The sequence below is a fragment of the Musa acuminata genome, chromosome BXJ1-2 (genome assembly GCF_036884655.1).
Source record: "Musa acuminata AAA Group cultivar baxijiao chromosome BXJ1-2, Cavendish_Baxijiao_AAA, whole genome shotgun sequence".
Classification (NCBI taxonomy): domain Eukaryota; kingdom Viridiplantae; phylum Streptophyta; class Magnoliopsida; order Zingiberales; family Musaceae; genus Musa; species Musa acuminata.
Window position 1 is genome coordinate 31399359 of NC_088328.1, and position 16971 is coordinate 31416329.

At 41.1% G+C, this 16971-nt stretch overlaps 3 protein-coding genes across 4 annotated transcripts; 2 read left to right on the forward strand and 1 right to left on the reverse strand.

Moving 5' to 3' along the window:
- The first annotated feature begins 1407 nt into the window (after nt 1-1407).
- On the forward strand, nt 1408-6902 carry LOC103976510 (uncharacterized). Of its 2 annotated transcripts, none has more exons than XM_065103783.1 (7): nt 1408-2603; nt 4207-4351; nt 4480-4533; nt 4629-4741; nt 5911-6146; nt 6295-6468; nt 6552-6902. In XM_065103783.1, exons 1-7 carry the CDS (start codon nt 1663-1665, stop codon nt 6647-6649), a joined length of 1761 nt encoding a protein of 586 aa, XP_064959855.1. In that variant the 5' UTR covers nt 1408-1662; the 3' UTR covers nt 6650-6902. The 2 variants fall into 2 exon arrangements, with proteins under 2 accessions (XP_064959855.1, XP_009390011.2); XM_009391736.3 differs by having other exon boundaries at nt 1411-2603; nt 4629-4720.
- Nucleotides 6903-6963: 61 nt separating this feature from the next.
- LOC103976511 (protein PSK SIMULATOR 1-like) lies at nt 6964-9397 on the reverse strand. Its single transcript, XM_009391737.3, has one exon. It carries the CDS (start codon nt 8771-8773, stop codon nt 7058-7060), a length of 1716 nt encoding a protein of 571 aa, XP_009390012.2. The 5' UTR covers nt 8774-9397; the 3' UTR covers nt 6964-7057.
- A 454-nt stretch (nt 9398-9851) lies between these two features.
- LOC135609972 (uncharacterized protein C227.17c-like) lies at nt 9852-15272 on the forward strand. Its single transcript, XM_065103833.1, has 4 exons — nt 9852-10036; nt 12009-12127; nt 14609-14694; nt 15077-15272. Exons 1-4 carry the CDS (start codon nt 9904-9906, stop codon nt 15135-15137), a joined length of 399 nt encoding a protein of 132 aa, XP_064959905.1. The 5' UTR covers nt 9852-9903; the 3' UTR covers nt 15138-15272.
- Nucleotides 15273-16971: the final 1699 nt, after the last annotated feature.

The following is a 16971-nucleotide window of genomic DNA, read 5'->3' on the forward strand; positions in this document are numbered from 1 at the left end:
CCTGCCGCACCCTAACAGTGCAGAGCCTGCAATCATGGCGCCACAGCAATTCCTCCCTCTATATTTCTTTGGCATGGAGCGCTAATTTTAGAGTAACCTCTTTTCCAATATTATCATCTGAACCGCCTCATCACGTTCTAAATCAACGGTTTCGATTCCGGAATCAACTATTTTGATTTATTAAAACTAAAGAAATGAATGGACAAAAGGTTGATTTTAAATTCAAAATCGACGGTTTTTGGATTCGATCGTTATTTTTTTTTATTATAAAAAAATTTATAATAACTTAAAATAATTTAAAACCGCTGTCATCAATTTTGATTTCCCAAATCTAAAAATCAAATTATCGAGGGTCGATTCCGATTTGATTTGAAACTAATAAACCATCGAACTAGTTTAATTTCGATTTCAATCTATTTCAAAAATTTATCATCGATGTTTTTGGGGATAATTTATAATCGTCAAAAATCACCTATTGATTTTTTTGAAATATATTTATAATCGATCTGAACTATTCCTTGACCTTCTTGAAATATTATTATGAATATTTCGTACAAAAGTCAAATTGTAATCGATCTATTCTTTAATCTTTTAAAATATTTAATAAAAAATTATCTTTTTAAAATATTTTATAAAAAAATTAATGCATAATCGATCCGAATTACTTTTTTTATGTTCTTGAGAGGTGTTTTGAAAACTCCAAGTCTTATATTCTCTATCATGATGATGATGATCATGATATAATACTAACATGATGAATAATAACTACCAAGTCTTATATTCTCTATCACAACATTATTTGATTTATGTTCGAATCGAACCGTAATAATAACCTATAATATCTTAATTATATAAGATCGATCATTAAATGGAATAAAAATATTGTCATACTACCATTAATATGTTTTTCGTCTCGATGTGGAATAAAGTTTGGGGTTGCTAACTTATTTAATAATCTTAATATATAAATGGAAGTACAGCGGACTTTAGTTATATGAATGGGTTGTGAAAAGATGGCTGAGACTAAAAGAAAGGATTTATTTATAAATTCTGAATATTTCTTTAAATTATTAAAAAAAAATAGATCTCTTATAGGAAAAATGTTATTCTCTTATTAGGAACTATTTTTAGTTCGACTTTTTATATTATTTTTACCATGTGACAATATATCTGTGATTATTATTTTTGTAATATAATGCTTGGATTTTGTATTTGTTATTATTTTCTACGTAAAAAACATCGAATGCCTTTGTACCACTCCATTCAATAATATAGTAATTCCTTATGTTAGAAGCATTCTTTGATTAGATCACGAATTTGAATTACGAATGCTCGAAAGGAAATTATATTTCTATTTTTAGAGCACAGGAAGAAGAAAAAGAGATGAAAAAGAAGCGATCTCGGGAGGTGGGCGTTTTCATGGGCCCAACGGCCCACGCAAACGTGCGGGTACGTGACGTTACGTGACGGCGCCGTGACGGGGCGTGACGGTCCCGTTGCTGGCAAGTCACGGGGCGCTCCCACCGTTACCCGATTAAGTGAGCCTCGGCCTCGCGATCCGTCGCCTCCTCGCTAACGTCGTCTGCCTCCCGTGCCGTGTCGTGAGGCCTTCCCCCGTCCGGATTTGGAGGCCCTAACCCTAACCCTAACGCCGCCTCCGCCATGGCCTACTGCGACGACGACTTCTCTCTCCTCGGAGACGAAGCCCGCTCGCAGCCCCAGCCCCAGCCCGGCCCCTTCTCCGCCGCCCAATGCTACCTGCCCTCCAAGCCGGCGCCGATCTCCCTCCAGCCTCGCCCCCACCACCACCTCGCCGCTGCAGTGGCCGCAATCGACAACCCCGGAAAGAACGGGGTCGTTGTCGACGGAGGGAGCGACGACCATGATGGCTACGGCGAGGCCTTTGGCCAAACGAACACCTCCAAGTGCCCCACCGCCCCGGGTTTCCACGACCAACACTGCTTCGCCGACGACGACAACCCGTTCGCCCCCCAGAACCCCGCCGCTGATGATGAAGGTGGCGACGACGATGGCGATCCTGACAACTACCCCGAGCGCAAGGGGGCCATCGTCACCGCCTCCCAGCACCAGCAGCCTCATCACCGCCTGCCGAAGCGCAAGGATCGCGACGATCTTAGCGACAGCGAGTCCCCCTACTGCTACAACAGCAGCGGGGCGGCTAATAAGAAGTCGAGGCCGATGTCGTCGTCGGGGGACTACCGCAAGGACCGGGAGGAATGGAGCGATACGGCCATTAGCTCCCTCCTCGACGCCTACACGGAGAAGTACGTGCAGCTCAATCGGGGTAACCTGCGGGGGAGGGACTGGGAAGACGTGGCCACCATCGTCAGCGAGCGCTGCAACAAGCAGAAGGTTGGCAAGAGCGTGGAGCAGTGCAAGAACAAGATCGACAACCTCAAGAAGCGCTACAAGGTCGAGTGCCAGCGGCTTAGCAGCGGCGGGCTCCCTGCAAGCCACTGGCCGTGGTATAAGAAGATGGAGCAGCTCGTTGGTTCCTCTTCGTCCTCGTCAAAGGCTGGTCCAGATGATGACAAATCCATCACCCTTGGTGGCTCTGCTGCAGTCATGAGACAGATCAAAAGGTCCTTCCTTCTCTCCAACCCCAAATCCTGTATTTTCTTGAGCCATATTTGCTTCCATAATGGAACCATTTATCAAAGCTTGTTCATGACTTTGTGAATTTTATGCAATTATGCTGGGGAAGCTTTGAGGACCTTCCTACCGCAGTTGGTTCAGACTTTTTTGCAGTGGCAAGGATTGATGTATTTAGGGGGCATTTGATTCTTTGAAGCATCTAGCACTTGATGACAGTGGTTGTAAGATCTAGGTGCGAAAAAAATTTAAGATCGTAACCGAAAATTGAGGGGAAAAATTTCAGATAGTTTGTCGAAAGGGAGCAATGTAGTTGTGGTCTAAGAAGAAAAAGTGCAAAACAATCTTACTGACAAAAAGGAGTCGGAGGAACTTCAAGCCAAACATGAGTTTTCATTATGGGAGTTAGTTAGACAAGAAAGTTCTTATTTGAATGTCATTGGCAAACTAATTAATCAAGGAGCGAGGAGACATTTATGAATATCTTAAGTTGTGGTAGGTTCAGAAATTTCACTTTAAAGCGAATTATTTTTATATTGATTAAATATAGTTATTATATGTATATGTATATATTAGTTATTATATAGTTATATATATAGTTTCAGTTAGATTTCCTGTTTTTATCATGGTTCTTAGTTGAATTCATCTTTTTTTTACAGGATTGGTTTCAGAATTTGTGTGGTAGTGTGAATCCTATTTAGGCGTGCATTGTTTTTCTTTTTCCCTTTAGTTAGAGGGCTTGTCATTAAGCCACTAGAAACCTATGAATTTTGAGTTTCTAAATTAGGAAAATGTTTCACTTTAGTTTCTTTGATTTTTTAGTTCTTGTTGACTTTTTGCAATAGGAGTTCTTAGATTTATAAGAGAATCATTGTTGTTATACTATGGAGAATTCAGTTTTTTTGTAATCAAGTTAAATATCCTTGTTCGCATTTGACTTAGAAGCTTCACACTTAAGTTTGAGGTCATGATCACTTGTGATGCTAAGCAGGATTCTCATACAATTTTTTGACAGGCAAAGTGATGAATATAATCAACTAGCTAGCACACACTGACCAAAGTAATGAGTTATGAGTTTCTAATACAATTTGATGCGACCATATTAATTTCGTCGGTACAAACAACAAGCTATTGTTAGTGAACTGTTGCTTTGATGTGTTGGCATTCCAAGAAAAGAAGATTGATAAGTTCATTAGTCATAGGTCATAATAGCAATAACGTGTCCAAAATGTACTGCATTCACAAATGATCAAATCAGTTTTCACAAGTTTTCATTTGTTTAATGATAGGTAATCTTATATGATTTTTGTGAACACAGCACCAATGCTGCTTCTGATAGTACCATAGCTGATTGTTGAAAACTGCCCTTTCTAATGTCATATCTGGAGAAAGCCAAAAAACAAAAATAAATTCTAAAGCAAAGTGTTACTATATTACTAAGAAAAAAGGTTTATTTTTTACTGGCACATTATATACCTTGGTCTCTTACTGATTGAATATTTTATTGGGGCATGATGCTTGGAAACATCAGTTTGTTAGTTCTTTTCTCTTTTTTAATATGTAAGTACACTTATGATGATAATTGCCTTGCAGATATCCCCTTGCTGCATCTGGCCCTGTTATTGTAAATACTAACTCAAAGATGAAGGCATTATCAAATCCACGGTGGAAGAGAGTGATTTTGAAAATTAGTGGTGTGGCATTAGCTGGAGCTGGTCCCCAAAATGTTGACCATAAGGTTACCACTTTCCACTGTTTGCATTCTGGGGTTTTGGCATATTATGGTTGATCATAGACTGAGTCATTTTGTATTACATAAAATGTTATCCCATAGTTTATTGAACATGTACTATGTTCATTTTTCAGGTGGTTATGCTAATTGCTAAGGAAATTGCAATTGCCAACCGTGCCGGCGTAGAGGTATCAATCAGTTCCTGTTGAGTCTCATTGGCATTTGAAGCTATTCCCGCAATCTGTTATTATTCCATCGTTCTGCCCTGCCTTGTGTTCTGCAGGTGGCAATTGTTGTTGGAGGTCAAAATTTCTTTTGTGGTGATACTTGGATAGCTGCAACTGGAATTGATAGGGCTACAACTTATCAAATAGGGTATGCATTTCCTGTTTCATGGTTGGTATTTATTTTGCTCCCTTGTTCTTAAACTGAAGCACTTTACTCCCTGGACCATTTATGGAGTTTCATTGTTTTATTGAGCCTGATACTGTTAGTTTTTGCATTATTTTCATCGTCTTAAGTAGCTTTGTGGCATAGGTGGTCAATCTCGTCCAGTGCCCAAGAGTAGCTTCATCAATGACCCAGGAAAATCTTAGTGGTATAGGCAATCAATTTAATCCAGTGCCCAAGAGTAGCTTGGACAATGACCCATGAAACAAATTTAGTGTAAGATAAATCATTTTTTGCATGTAGATACTAGGATATCTTTTAAAATTTATACCGCCTGTATGTTTTTGTATGTCACTTGTATTAACTCTCACAAACAAACATTTCATAATGGAAGATACAAATGTTTTTTTAATCCATTGTAGTCAGAGACTCATGTAAATTAAGAAAGACGCAGATTACTATAATCTTACCTTATTTATATGTAATTCTATATTGCATGTGGTGAATGCATTCAGTGGTTGCATCCAAACCAACATGTATTATCGTATGCATGTATGAATGGTGGAACTTTGGGTTGATCTGCTATTTCTGTGTTCCTAAAATGGAACCAAATGTTAAACTTTACTACTGGTTTAAAGGCACAAACTAATTCCTTTGTTGTCCAGGAAAAGCAATACCTTCCTTGGTCAATTACTTTCTTTGAATTTTAATTGATGTTATGAAGTTATACAATATGCTAACTGCAAAGGTATGCAAGATAAATTTTAGGAGAACATTTGTTTGAGTTGACATGTTTAATTACCTATAGATTAGTCTGGAACCATGTTGTCACACGAGAGATGATACTGATGTTCTTAGCTTGGGATGATAAAGATGGTATCCTTTTTTACTTGGAGTTTGTATTCCTTCGACACTTAGAATGTCATTAGATTGACTGTCGTCTCGTCTACATGCAAAAAATCATTAGTTAACTCTTATTTGATCTTTTTATAGCAATTTTGCTTCCCATATATGTTCAGGACTGTTCTCTACTGCAAAAGCACTGCTAGATGCATATCCACAGACAAATACATCTGTTTCTACAACTTTTTTTTTTCCTACAATGTTAGTGTAAGGTTATTTATTTGTTGAAGTTCTTTTTTGGCTAAATTTTATTTGCATGTGGATTATGACAGTATGATGGCATCATTGATGAACGCGATAATGCTCCAAGCATTGTTAGAGAATCTTGGTGTTGAGGCACGGATACAGTCTACCTTATTGACGCAAGAGATTGCAGAACCATACATAAGGCGACGAGCTATCCGTCATCTTGAGAAAGGAAGAGTTGTTATATTTGGTGGAGCTGGTGGAGGAACAGGAAATCAACTTTTTAGCTCCGACATTGCAGCTGCCTTGAGGGCCTCCGAAAGTATGTTTCAACAGGCATGATTATGTAGTGTTCCGCATTGGATGTGGACCACCATCCACCCCCAAAGAGCAAACTTTTTGCACTCCTTTTTTTTTTTGGTTCGTGATTACCGTTAGTGATCAACTCTAATACATGTGCCTCACATCAGTTCACGCAGATGCTGTTCTGAAAGGGACTACTGCAGATGGCTTTTATGGTTGCCATTCCAGCAACAGCAATAGCAACGCGTTTGAGCATATTTCATTTAGGGAGTTGGTTTCAAGAGGTTTCACCGCAATCAACACGGCAGCATTGAAATTATGCGAAGAGAACAACACACCAGGTAAGTCGATGATATGCTTAGGATTACAAAGTGATGCTTTCGTATTTGCGTTGCTGATATTGCTGTTCCATATACATCTGCAGTTGTTCTCTTTAATTTATTAGAGCCAGGCATTGTTTCGAGGGCACTTTGTGGGGAACCAGTCGGTACCCTTATTGACCAATCAGGAAGAATCAGCTGATCCTTTTAATTGTCAATCTCAAAGCAGTTCTCGGAGCCATTACAATTCCTTCTGAGAACTACTTGATTCTTGTATCATCATGTGTCAAAGCCTTGAGGCTGTAAGCCATGGATGCTGTGTCTTCCTGCATGTTTGGTTTGCCAGGGAGGCTCCGGGCCTGTCTGCTGTTCATACTTCAGTTGTAAAGTATTGAATACACTGTACAAAGGATGTCAGGAATATCCCGGGATAAGGAAGTGGCAGTATCATCTTCCATGTGGCATTATTGATGATGGATGGATTGTAAGTAGAGGTCTTTTGCTAGGTGAGGCATATCATCATCCAACTAGCGAGCACTACAGTTTATGATTCTTATCGATAAGCAATTACAGAGAGAATGAACCATGCAGATAAAGATATCCAAAACCCCTACGTTGCAGAGCAAGCATCGACATCAACCTGTATCTGCAAGCAGCCATCAAATTGTCTACTGCTGACACAGTTCGACATGGTCTCTGCGTTCGAGTCCCTCCTGTATCTCCACAGGTAGTTCAGATCAACAAGTAGCTCAGTGATGGCATCCTCCGTCTTCTTTCGATCCGCAAAATAGAGCGTCTGCAGCAGGAGAACGGTAGAGCTCGAGGCCAGACTCTGCCGCTCGAAGCTCCGATCGGAGTGCCACCGGATCATGTTATGAGCGAGCGGCGCCAGCCACTCCAACTTCTTCCTTACCGCCGCGCTCCACTCTGCCGCAAGAACTGGGTCGTAGACCGACAAAGCCGTAGTCTTTGCGAATGTTCTTAGCTTTGCTCTTAGAGCTGCTTTGATGCTCGTCGTTAGCATGTTGTACAGGTCATCTCTGGCGTTTGGACCGATCCAATGGGGAGATGCCGCGAGATTATCGATGACGATGATCACATTGGCGTAGTGCAGAGCCAGAGCTGCACCACCGAGCGTGGATGCCGGAGCGATGAGCAGCTGGAACCTGGGCTCGATCATGGACACGAAAAGATTGATGTTGACCATGTCGCCTTCGAGGTTAGCCTCTGCGCTTGCACCATCAGCTCTGTTGAGAGCCAGCGGCGTCACGATCGACTTCCGGAGGGCTGTTTCCAAGGGAATGCAGCTCAGCAGGACTGCGGGCTTGTCGCCACCAACCATGCAGTCACCGAAAGGTCCACGGCGGACCGGCCACCAGGTTCGAGAATTCTGGCGCTTCCGAGCGGGAGGAGGCGAGCCGGTTGTGGCAGGAAGACACTGTCCTGCGAATTCTCTGCGGTTGATGGTGGTCGGACCGGAGGCGAACATGTGGACCGCGTCTAGGTGCGAACAATGGACGGAGAGCGGCATGGAGCCGGCGATGGAGTGGCAGCGGGCGAGGTGGGCGCCGGACTTTCCCGTGGCTTCTTCCTCGAACTGGAATCGGAAGACTTGCCTTATCCTTCCGACGATCGAGAAGAGGGACCGGCCCAGCAAGCGGACGACGAAATCGTAGGGCGTGTCCCACAGCGAGGCCTGGCGCAGGTCCTTCACTTGCCGCCGCTGCCACAGCACCTTGTTCTTGAAATCGTCGACACTCCCTTGTAGGTGGCCGCTGTCGTCGGGGTTGGCCAGCATCCGTCGCAGCTCCTGCTCGAGCTCTGCCAGCACCTCGAGCTCGTTGTGCAGGTCGGCGCTCGCGGCGACGAACCCCTCCATCTTCTTCACCTTTCCCTCAATCTTCCGCCCGGCGTACTCGAATCCGCGTGGGTCGGCTCCGGTCTTGACGAGATCCGCGTACGCGGCGTCGAACCGCTGCAGCGCAGGGTCACAGCTGCGCCAGCCGAGGTGGGCCACGGCGCGGGCCAGGGACCCGATGGCGTCCGTCATCTCAGCGACGGCCAGGGCGAGGAGGAACTCGCGGTCGTCGGACACAAGCTTGCGGACGCCCTCGAGGCGGAGGACCTCGTCACTGAGGCGGGCGACGCGGTCGTCAGCGAGGGCGTGCCATAGTTGGACGGCCTTGGACATGAGCCCTGCCACCTCGAAGGTGAGAACCCCGACCGTGGCCGCCTTCGTCGGCTCTGCTGCGCCGCCCTTCCTCCGCTCGCTCCCTCGCACGAGTCCCATGCGGCCCAGCCACGACTCCGACTCCACCTTCCTCATGGATCACAACTGGAAGACGCACCCCCCAACCCAAGGCGAAGGGCAGGAAGAACACACCTCAGGGACTACAAAGCCGCAACCATGGTGGCGACATGGCCGTGGGTGGTACTCCTGCGTATGCTCACGATCGTTGCCCCCTCTCATCCTCGTCTCTCTGATCCATTCAACGCTGGAAGAGACGTTGTGAAGGGGACATGAAAGAGGTAAGCAGAAAAGAATGAGATTCCAGAGAGAGACCACCGGCACAGAGATGAGCGAGCCAACGAAGACGAGGAAAAGGCTAAAGAAGACACTGTCGAAGGATTCGTCGCGGGGTTTGCTCCGCTCGTAAGACTACGTTACCCAACGCCTTCCAAGTCAATGCTGCTGCAGGTCTTTTGCATTCGTCGTTGACGACCACTGAGTCTGTCAAAAATCGCATGTCCAGTGCTGGATTCTGGATGTGGTGGGAAGGACATTCGCTGTCATGGATGGATCCCAGTTGGATCCAAGAAGGAAGGACTCGGTTCTTGGCCTCTTGCTTTTGGTGTTCTCTTTTTTCCATGGCGTATTTGGATGTTTCTCCTCGAGATGGCGGTGCAATTGATGTGAACTTTCAAGCGAGTCACAGGAGTGACTTCTGCTTGTTAATTTAGATGGTCGTGTTCTTATATTAGCTCTCGAGTTGTATGGCTAATGATAAGAATTTTACTATAATCGAATTCTTGCTAATTGCATATTATCTTACGAAATTATAGCATATTATCTAAAAAATTATATTCATTTTTTAATATAATTTTTAAAATAAAATAAATAATTTTATTTGTTATGATATTATTAGTTTTATTGACGAAAAACATAATACGTGTGTTAGATTGACATAGATAAAAAGGTAATTTCATAATTTTTTATTTTTAATAATTATATATATATATATATATATATATATATATATATATATATATATATATATATATATATATATATATATATATATATAAAGAATTTGTAGGGTAATTTTGCGAAAACAAAAGGAGGAGTCCGGTCGGGTCAGGTCAATCGAACGGTTTAGGTGGGGCAATAAGAACCGGCTCGTCACCTCGTATCTCGACCTACTGAAACGGTTGAAGAGGAGAGGGGGGGAAGGCGGCATGGATGCCAAGGAAGGAGAGAAGGCGGCGGATGCGGACGCTGTTTCGCCTTCCTCGCCAACAACCAGCAGCTCGCGGGAGGCCCAGAAGTTGTCCTGCACCAAACACTTCGACGCTCTTTGGTTCTGCTACTGTACGTTCTCCTTTCTCCCTCTCCCCTGCTTTTGGTTGGGTCTTGGCGTAATGGTACGCTTTGGATCTGTAATCGGAATCGTGGATAATGGTAATGTCGAATCTTTGAGGGGCCGAGCGCACAATTGCCTTTGCCGAGAACATCGTTCTAAGTGCGTCTCTTGGGAGGACACTAGTGTTCTCGATCAACGTCTTGTGTGTCACAGGCTAATCTCTGACATAATTACCTGGTTGTGCTATCTTGATCGCTTTAAAATGCTGTTAGATGATTGAAGTTGAAGTGGATAATGGGCACGGCTTTAGTGCCAACAAATCGTTTGTGTTAATTCCTGTGTGAATGTGTTGGAACTTAAGGTGAATTTTAGATGTGTATATATTTTCTGACCTTACCAAGTTTGCGAAATGCCTATGGGGTTATTACTGTGATGGATCATGAGTCTTGGCGAGACTGAAGAGGATACCGTGTTTAGCCAAGGCTAGATTGAACTGATCGTCAAGTGAGATAATTGATATGAGAGCACATATCTTGCGTCTTCTACCAGCATTTTCCTATTTCATGGTTGCAGATTCTGTAGTTTAGGAGTTTTCTTGTTCATTGTCATATATAATGGGAGGAAAAATGCTCGATTCCACTGCCTTTGTTATTTCTTAGGGGAACGAGATTCTTTGTTGTTGAAGAAACTAAAATTATATACCCTTGAGGTGGGCTTTCTTGTCTTTAACCTGGCCTTCTGCTTTATTATATGCTTCGGGGAATTGGTCATTACGAGGCATAGATTCATGGTTCACAACTGCACCAACGTATGGCTTAAGTGGGAGAGTCAGAGGGAATAGGGAATAAAAAATTAATTTATTGATGTGTACAAAAATATTGACACTGACAGTAGGCAACTGGATAATTCACATATTGAATCTATTTTCTATGATTGAATAGTAACAAATATTCACCGACATTAACAAATAGCTGTACACACTGTCATATGTATATGACTTTTAGAGGGTTGATGAGCAAATATATCAGCTCTTTTGGCATTTAGGTTGGCTAAAATTTTTAAAATTAGTTGAAACATAGTGGAAATTCATCCAGAGCCACAGGGAAGGTGGACTAGGTTTATCATGCCAGGATTTAAATTTTTTCAGTTACCTTGTTTCGGTGTTCTGAAATCTGAATGAGCTGGTCAGTGGAAAACGCTTTATATTATCTTTTCCTTTTCCCTCTATTTTTCAAGTAAGAATACTATCATTCATATACCAAAATTTCCAACATTGATATCATTGAACAAGCCACTGGAGTCTTAATTTTCTAGAGGAGGTAATACTAGAGAACTATAGGATCTGAGTTGTGAACTTGTGACAAACTAAATTAGAGGATTATGGGGTGCTTCTGTCATGGGTATAACTAATTGAAGTAGACTATGTAGGGCTAAATTGTTCCGAATGTGCTAATAGCATTAAACTTGTTTTCTGATTATTCCAAAAATGAGATGCAATTGGGAGATGGGGGATAGTAAAAAATGATGGCTTATGCAGTGCATCACTTCATTGATTTTCTTTACCAATAATGAACTTACATGATAGCGAATTGTTTAGCAGGCAATGGGTTTTCAGCAAAATTGTGTCTATAAACTAAATTGTTGATTTGGTTAATTTTTTCTAAGAATTTGACTTTGCTGGAATGTTGTTTTCATGCTTTACTCCCATACCAACATCTCAAAAGAATCTGAAAGGTATGAATTTTTATTCAAGATTAAGTTATTATCATCTAATATCAACTCTACTAAATGTTTCAAAGGATTGAATTTGATTGAAGTTTATCTTTATGTTTTCTCGTGTGGTCCAATGGTTTTTTTTATCTTATTGGGAGTTGATGCAAGTAAACGTGAGTCTATTACAGAATATCTGTCTGTTCATATCCATCTCTTTATGCTATGTAAGTTCATGGCTCCAATTAAAGATGGAACTTTTGCTTGCAGCTCCATTTCACCAGGTGCAACAGTATTATAGACATGGAGAGTTTGATAATTGCTTTGGCAAATGGAATGCTCTTTTTGATTGTTTGAACCTCAAGACCAAAAAGTCATCTGAAGTTCAGGTAAGGGATCGTTTAAAAAATAGATTTAATGCTGTTTATATATAATGTGATACGTTTATGTGCTCTTTTGTGGTCTTGAGACATGGTTAAAGATAAACATAGTAGTGTTTCAGATAGCACTGTTTTGTTAAATAGTTTCTTACCCCTAGTTTTAGTTGATGAGTAGATTCTTTTAACTTGGGAAGCTTCCTTCTGATACCGTGAAATGCAACAAAACCTAATTTTTGAGGCAAACATTAAACGACATGCCTGTTGTTATCGTTGCCTTAATCAGATGAACTTTTTATGTATAGCCTATATTAGCAATTGTTCATACTAATGGGAGTTGCATTTTTAATGATGTTTGGATTGAGATGTTTTATCGGAATTTGCAACTATTGAGATCTTGAATTGAAAGATCATGCATACAATGCTTTGCCTTTATAGCTTGTATGACAAATTAGCTATCGGCATTAGTTATGTCAATCTTTATCCTTCTGTATCTAATGTTAGGTGAACTCATGTAGCGATGCTTGCTTACTTCCTGCTGAAAGATACTTTCAGTGGGTGTTATTCAGTCTTTTAAGTTGATTTAATAAATGAATAACATGTGGAATATGAAGTGAACCATACATGGCATATTGAGATATACTTCTCAAAACTGTCTTACATATATGCACATATGTACATATATGATTATCAATCTCAGGTAGCATTTATAACATATTGGATACATGTCAAGGACCAGTTCAAGGTTTAAATTTTTTGAATAATTGATAAGATGATTAGATACTTTAGAAAGAAGATGTTCTGTAGAATTTTTTGGAGAACTTTAATAATTTTAAATATTTGAATTAAATTTTATATAATATTTAAGAATCAAATTAATGAAATAAAAAGTAATCTTCATTTATCAAAAGTTCTTGCTATTTTTTCTACATTCATGAAGCACTTTGTTACTAAAATAGTAATCTTTTTCATGATGAACAGATTAGGATGCTAATTCATTACTTGATATACTATTTTCTAGGATGTTTGTATCCTAATACAATGTCAATCTTTGTTTGATATATATATCTCACAATTATTTGTCTAATTGTTACATTGTATCCTTCTTTTTGAAGGTTTGACATATCATACAGTCGTATCATGTCATATCAGTATCTTGTATATATACCCATACTTCAGATATCACTATCCTGTACTCTATCCATGCTTTCCATGTATCTCATTTCCTGAATTGACTATAATTGACCAAACTTGATAGTACGTCTAGTTTTACCAATTTATCAACCTCAACAAAACGAAAAAGACGAGGAACAGAAGGATGCCGATGGTCACAAATGTCGTAGCTACAGGAGGAGAGGCAGAAGAGGAGGGAAATGGAGGATAGACAATAAATACTTATTCAATGATTGTGTCTGTTGTTCTGATTGTCATTTGTTGTGGTCATCATATTTGTCATCTGTCGTCACTTTAATTTTTTTAAATTTTTAGTTACACTAGATAGTATAAGCCATTGTACCACCGGTATATTAGTACCATTACGAGGTGCTGGTATAGGGCCGAAACTTTGAACCTTTGGGTAGACAGCTAGAGAGTATAAAATACAAACTGAACAATGAACATTGGACTAGATATTGCTTTGCAATGACATGGTGCTGGCAAGTTTGTGTGACATTTTATGCTGCAGCATGTTGTGCCCATATTGGTCACGTGCCTTCTATTATAAAGCATGGTTTCACATCCATCTCTGACATCCATAATCTGCTGACATGCACGTGAAGATTGGCATAGAGGAGACTGCTGATATTGGCAATCATAGGATCAGATTACAGCTGGATTTCTTTTAGGTTGGTGTTGAGATAATTAAATGATGATCTTCAAGATTCTAATGAACTTGTCTCATACTGGACATAAGATAAAAGTATTCGATAGAACATAACTTGTTTGAAGAATTCAATGAAGATATTAGTTAAAAATAAAAATCTATTATAGCTTGAGAACAACAGGGTGGTGGTTTGGAAAGTTTGTGCATGCAATTAAGCTATACACTATATAGGTGGTATTTTTTGCTGCATGTAGTGTTTCGCATGGTAAATTTGTTTTTAAGACTTTGAATTGATCTATTCTCTATCCTTGATTGTGCAATGACACAACTAATGGGCTTATTTTGTAGAGCACCTGGAGCTTTACAGATAGATCAACCATTTAGTATATCCATCTCTACGACGTTAAGATTTTAAGGCACATCTCCCTTTGAGAATGGTGCCCCCTTTTTTGTTTTTGACTTGAGTAAATCCAGTGAAAATTTAGTGTGAAAGATGATTCTCTTCTTTCATTGCATTAAGGTTTTCTGATAACAAAAACTGACAATCACACTACTAAATTCATAAATCTCCTGTTCTGAACATTCTGCATTTTCATGTGTTTAAAGATTCTTTATTCATGTGTTTACGTGGATAAATGTAATGGCAATCCTGAAGGCTTTTACTTTTCCAGGAGATTTTAGAAGCTCGAGAGAAGGCAAAGCAACATATCTGGACGATTCGCACGGTGGAGGAAGCCTCGGTGAATTGGTGGATGATGTATGGCCATATCTTCAAGCTTCCTCCTAAACCTGACCCATGAATTTCCAATTTGATAATGCATTAGGTTTTACCATTCTTCTCAAGAATAAACAAAAAACTCAACATGAGGAGGTCTGAAAGTTACCATTTAGTGAGCACAAACAAAGAGTCAAAACAGGGGGGTGAAGCTTCGCAGTGGGTCTGATGCAGTAGCCTATTTTGCACTTTAGTTATTGACCTTGCAGCTTTGTTTCTTTGTTTCTTGTTTTCTACTTTAGCTGTGTGCAGATATGAAAAGAAGGAGAAAAATAAAGATGACCGGATGCTTTCCCCCTTTTTGTTTTGTGCAAGAAATCTGCACCGAATCTCAAGTATTGCCAACTTTTGTTGATTATTGCAGGATCAAATCCCTTCTTCCAAGGCTTTATTGGGAACCACAGTCATTCAAAACCAAGGTCTGATGCAGTAGAGCCTATTTTTGAATTATTTGAATGATATGGTAGATGCTGTTAATCCATTTGATACCAAGTAAGATGCTGTTTACCTCTAATCTCTAATATTATAATGCATGATGAGCGAGAACAACCACTATTGCACATGCAGACAACCAGTTATTTTATAAGCCATTTCACATGTAGAAAAAAGCATGCCATGCTATGATTCCTCATCTTGGATATACAAACAACAAATCATACCGATACTATGGATCGGACAACCTCCTTATCTCTCTGTTTTATTTTTGGAGCCACTGTTAATATTCATTATTCCCGAGAGCTGATTATAATCTTTTTCTTTCTTTCTTTCTTTTTCGATCGGACTTTTTGATGATGATGTTGTCTCCCATCCTCTTGAAATTTTTTATTTGAGTTTCGACTAAATTAGTTGGATTATAATGCATGATAGTTGGACATCAACACTCTCCGAACGTGTCAGGTTTGATTACTAGTTTGTCTTTATTTTCTATCGCATTTAAAATTTTAATTTAGAAAATAGAATAAAATATGGTCAATGATTATATTCTGGGATTGTTTTTATTTGATCTATTTGGTTGATAGCTTTTAAGATATATAATTATCACACTAATTAATTGTCACTTCGCTTTCTCTTTACTTGTGAGCGTGGAAATCTGAGGGTGGGAAGAGAGAGAGAGAGAGAGAGAGAGAGGGAGTAGAATTCCGGGGACCACTTTGGCATGGTATGGCACGTGATAGATTGCGTCCAGGTGACTCATCCGCTGCCGTCTTCTGTGGAGGTAAACTGCGAGGTTACTGCTGCTGCGTGTTGAAGAAGCAGCAAGTAGATGAAAGATGAAACCCAACGTTGACTCTGGCGCTCAGAGTCAACCAAGTCATCGTGAATCATGACAGGACCAATCACAGGTACGATGGTCGCAAGGTTTCCTCGGCTGATGGCACCGAGCACTCACATCATGGAGCTGGACCATGGCGGCGACCTAAGCCGAATCGAAACATCATTCGTATCCTGGAACCAGAGAACAATCCGTCGTTTGATGCTGCAGGAACCAGCGAACAATCCTTGGTGTGAATCTGTATCAGTCTCATCTCTGTAGCAGACGAAGCAACAGGTCGAGTACTGCTGCATGGTCTGAGGCCACGAAGGACGGAGAGAGGCCTGGCTACGGCCATGCCGATCGGGCACGTCGCCGCGTGCCATGTGCACGAAGACACGCCCGTCGTCGCCGTCCGATGAGATGCCGGCCCGCCTGACGCACTGACTGATCGCGGTACGTACGACTCGTGCATGCGAGAGGCGTTCGTCCCGCAAAGGTTGGAAGCGTTCAAAGAGAGAGAGAGAGAGAGAGAGAGAGGGTGGGGTACAATTAGTGCAGTTTCAGAGGTCAGAGGCATGGCATGAGAGTGGGGGGTGGGGGAGGCGAGAGGACCCCGAACGAGTCTTCCGACAGCTTTTGAGGCTGTGCTGGTTGTATTCGCTTTGGAAGCTCTCGTTCCGCGGTAAAAACGTCTCCTGCTCCATTGTCTTTGCATTTATTAATGATCTGTGTGGATTCCTTGTGTTTATGTCATCTCACAGAGCACGAACTCCTCTCTATCGCCACCCTCCTCTTACTCCAGTCAACAGCATCTCCCTTCCGCTTAAGGTGGCCGGGGAACGCTCGGATTCCATCCAGTTTCAGAAAGAGAGGAGGTGTTGGGATTCGCACTCTCCTCGCTCTTCGATCATATAATCTATTCCGATTCCACAGATTTTAATATGGCTGGCTTGAGCTTTTTACAGCAGGGCAAGCAGTTGATTCCGCTTAATTAATCCTCACAA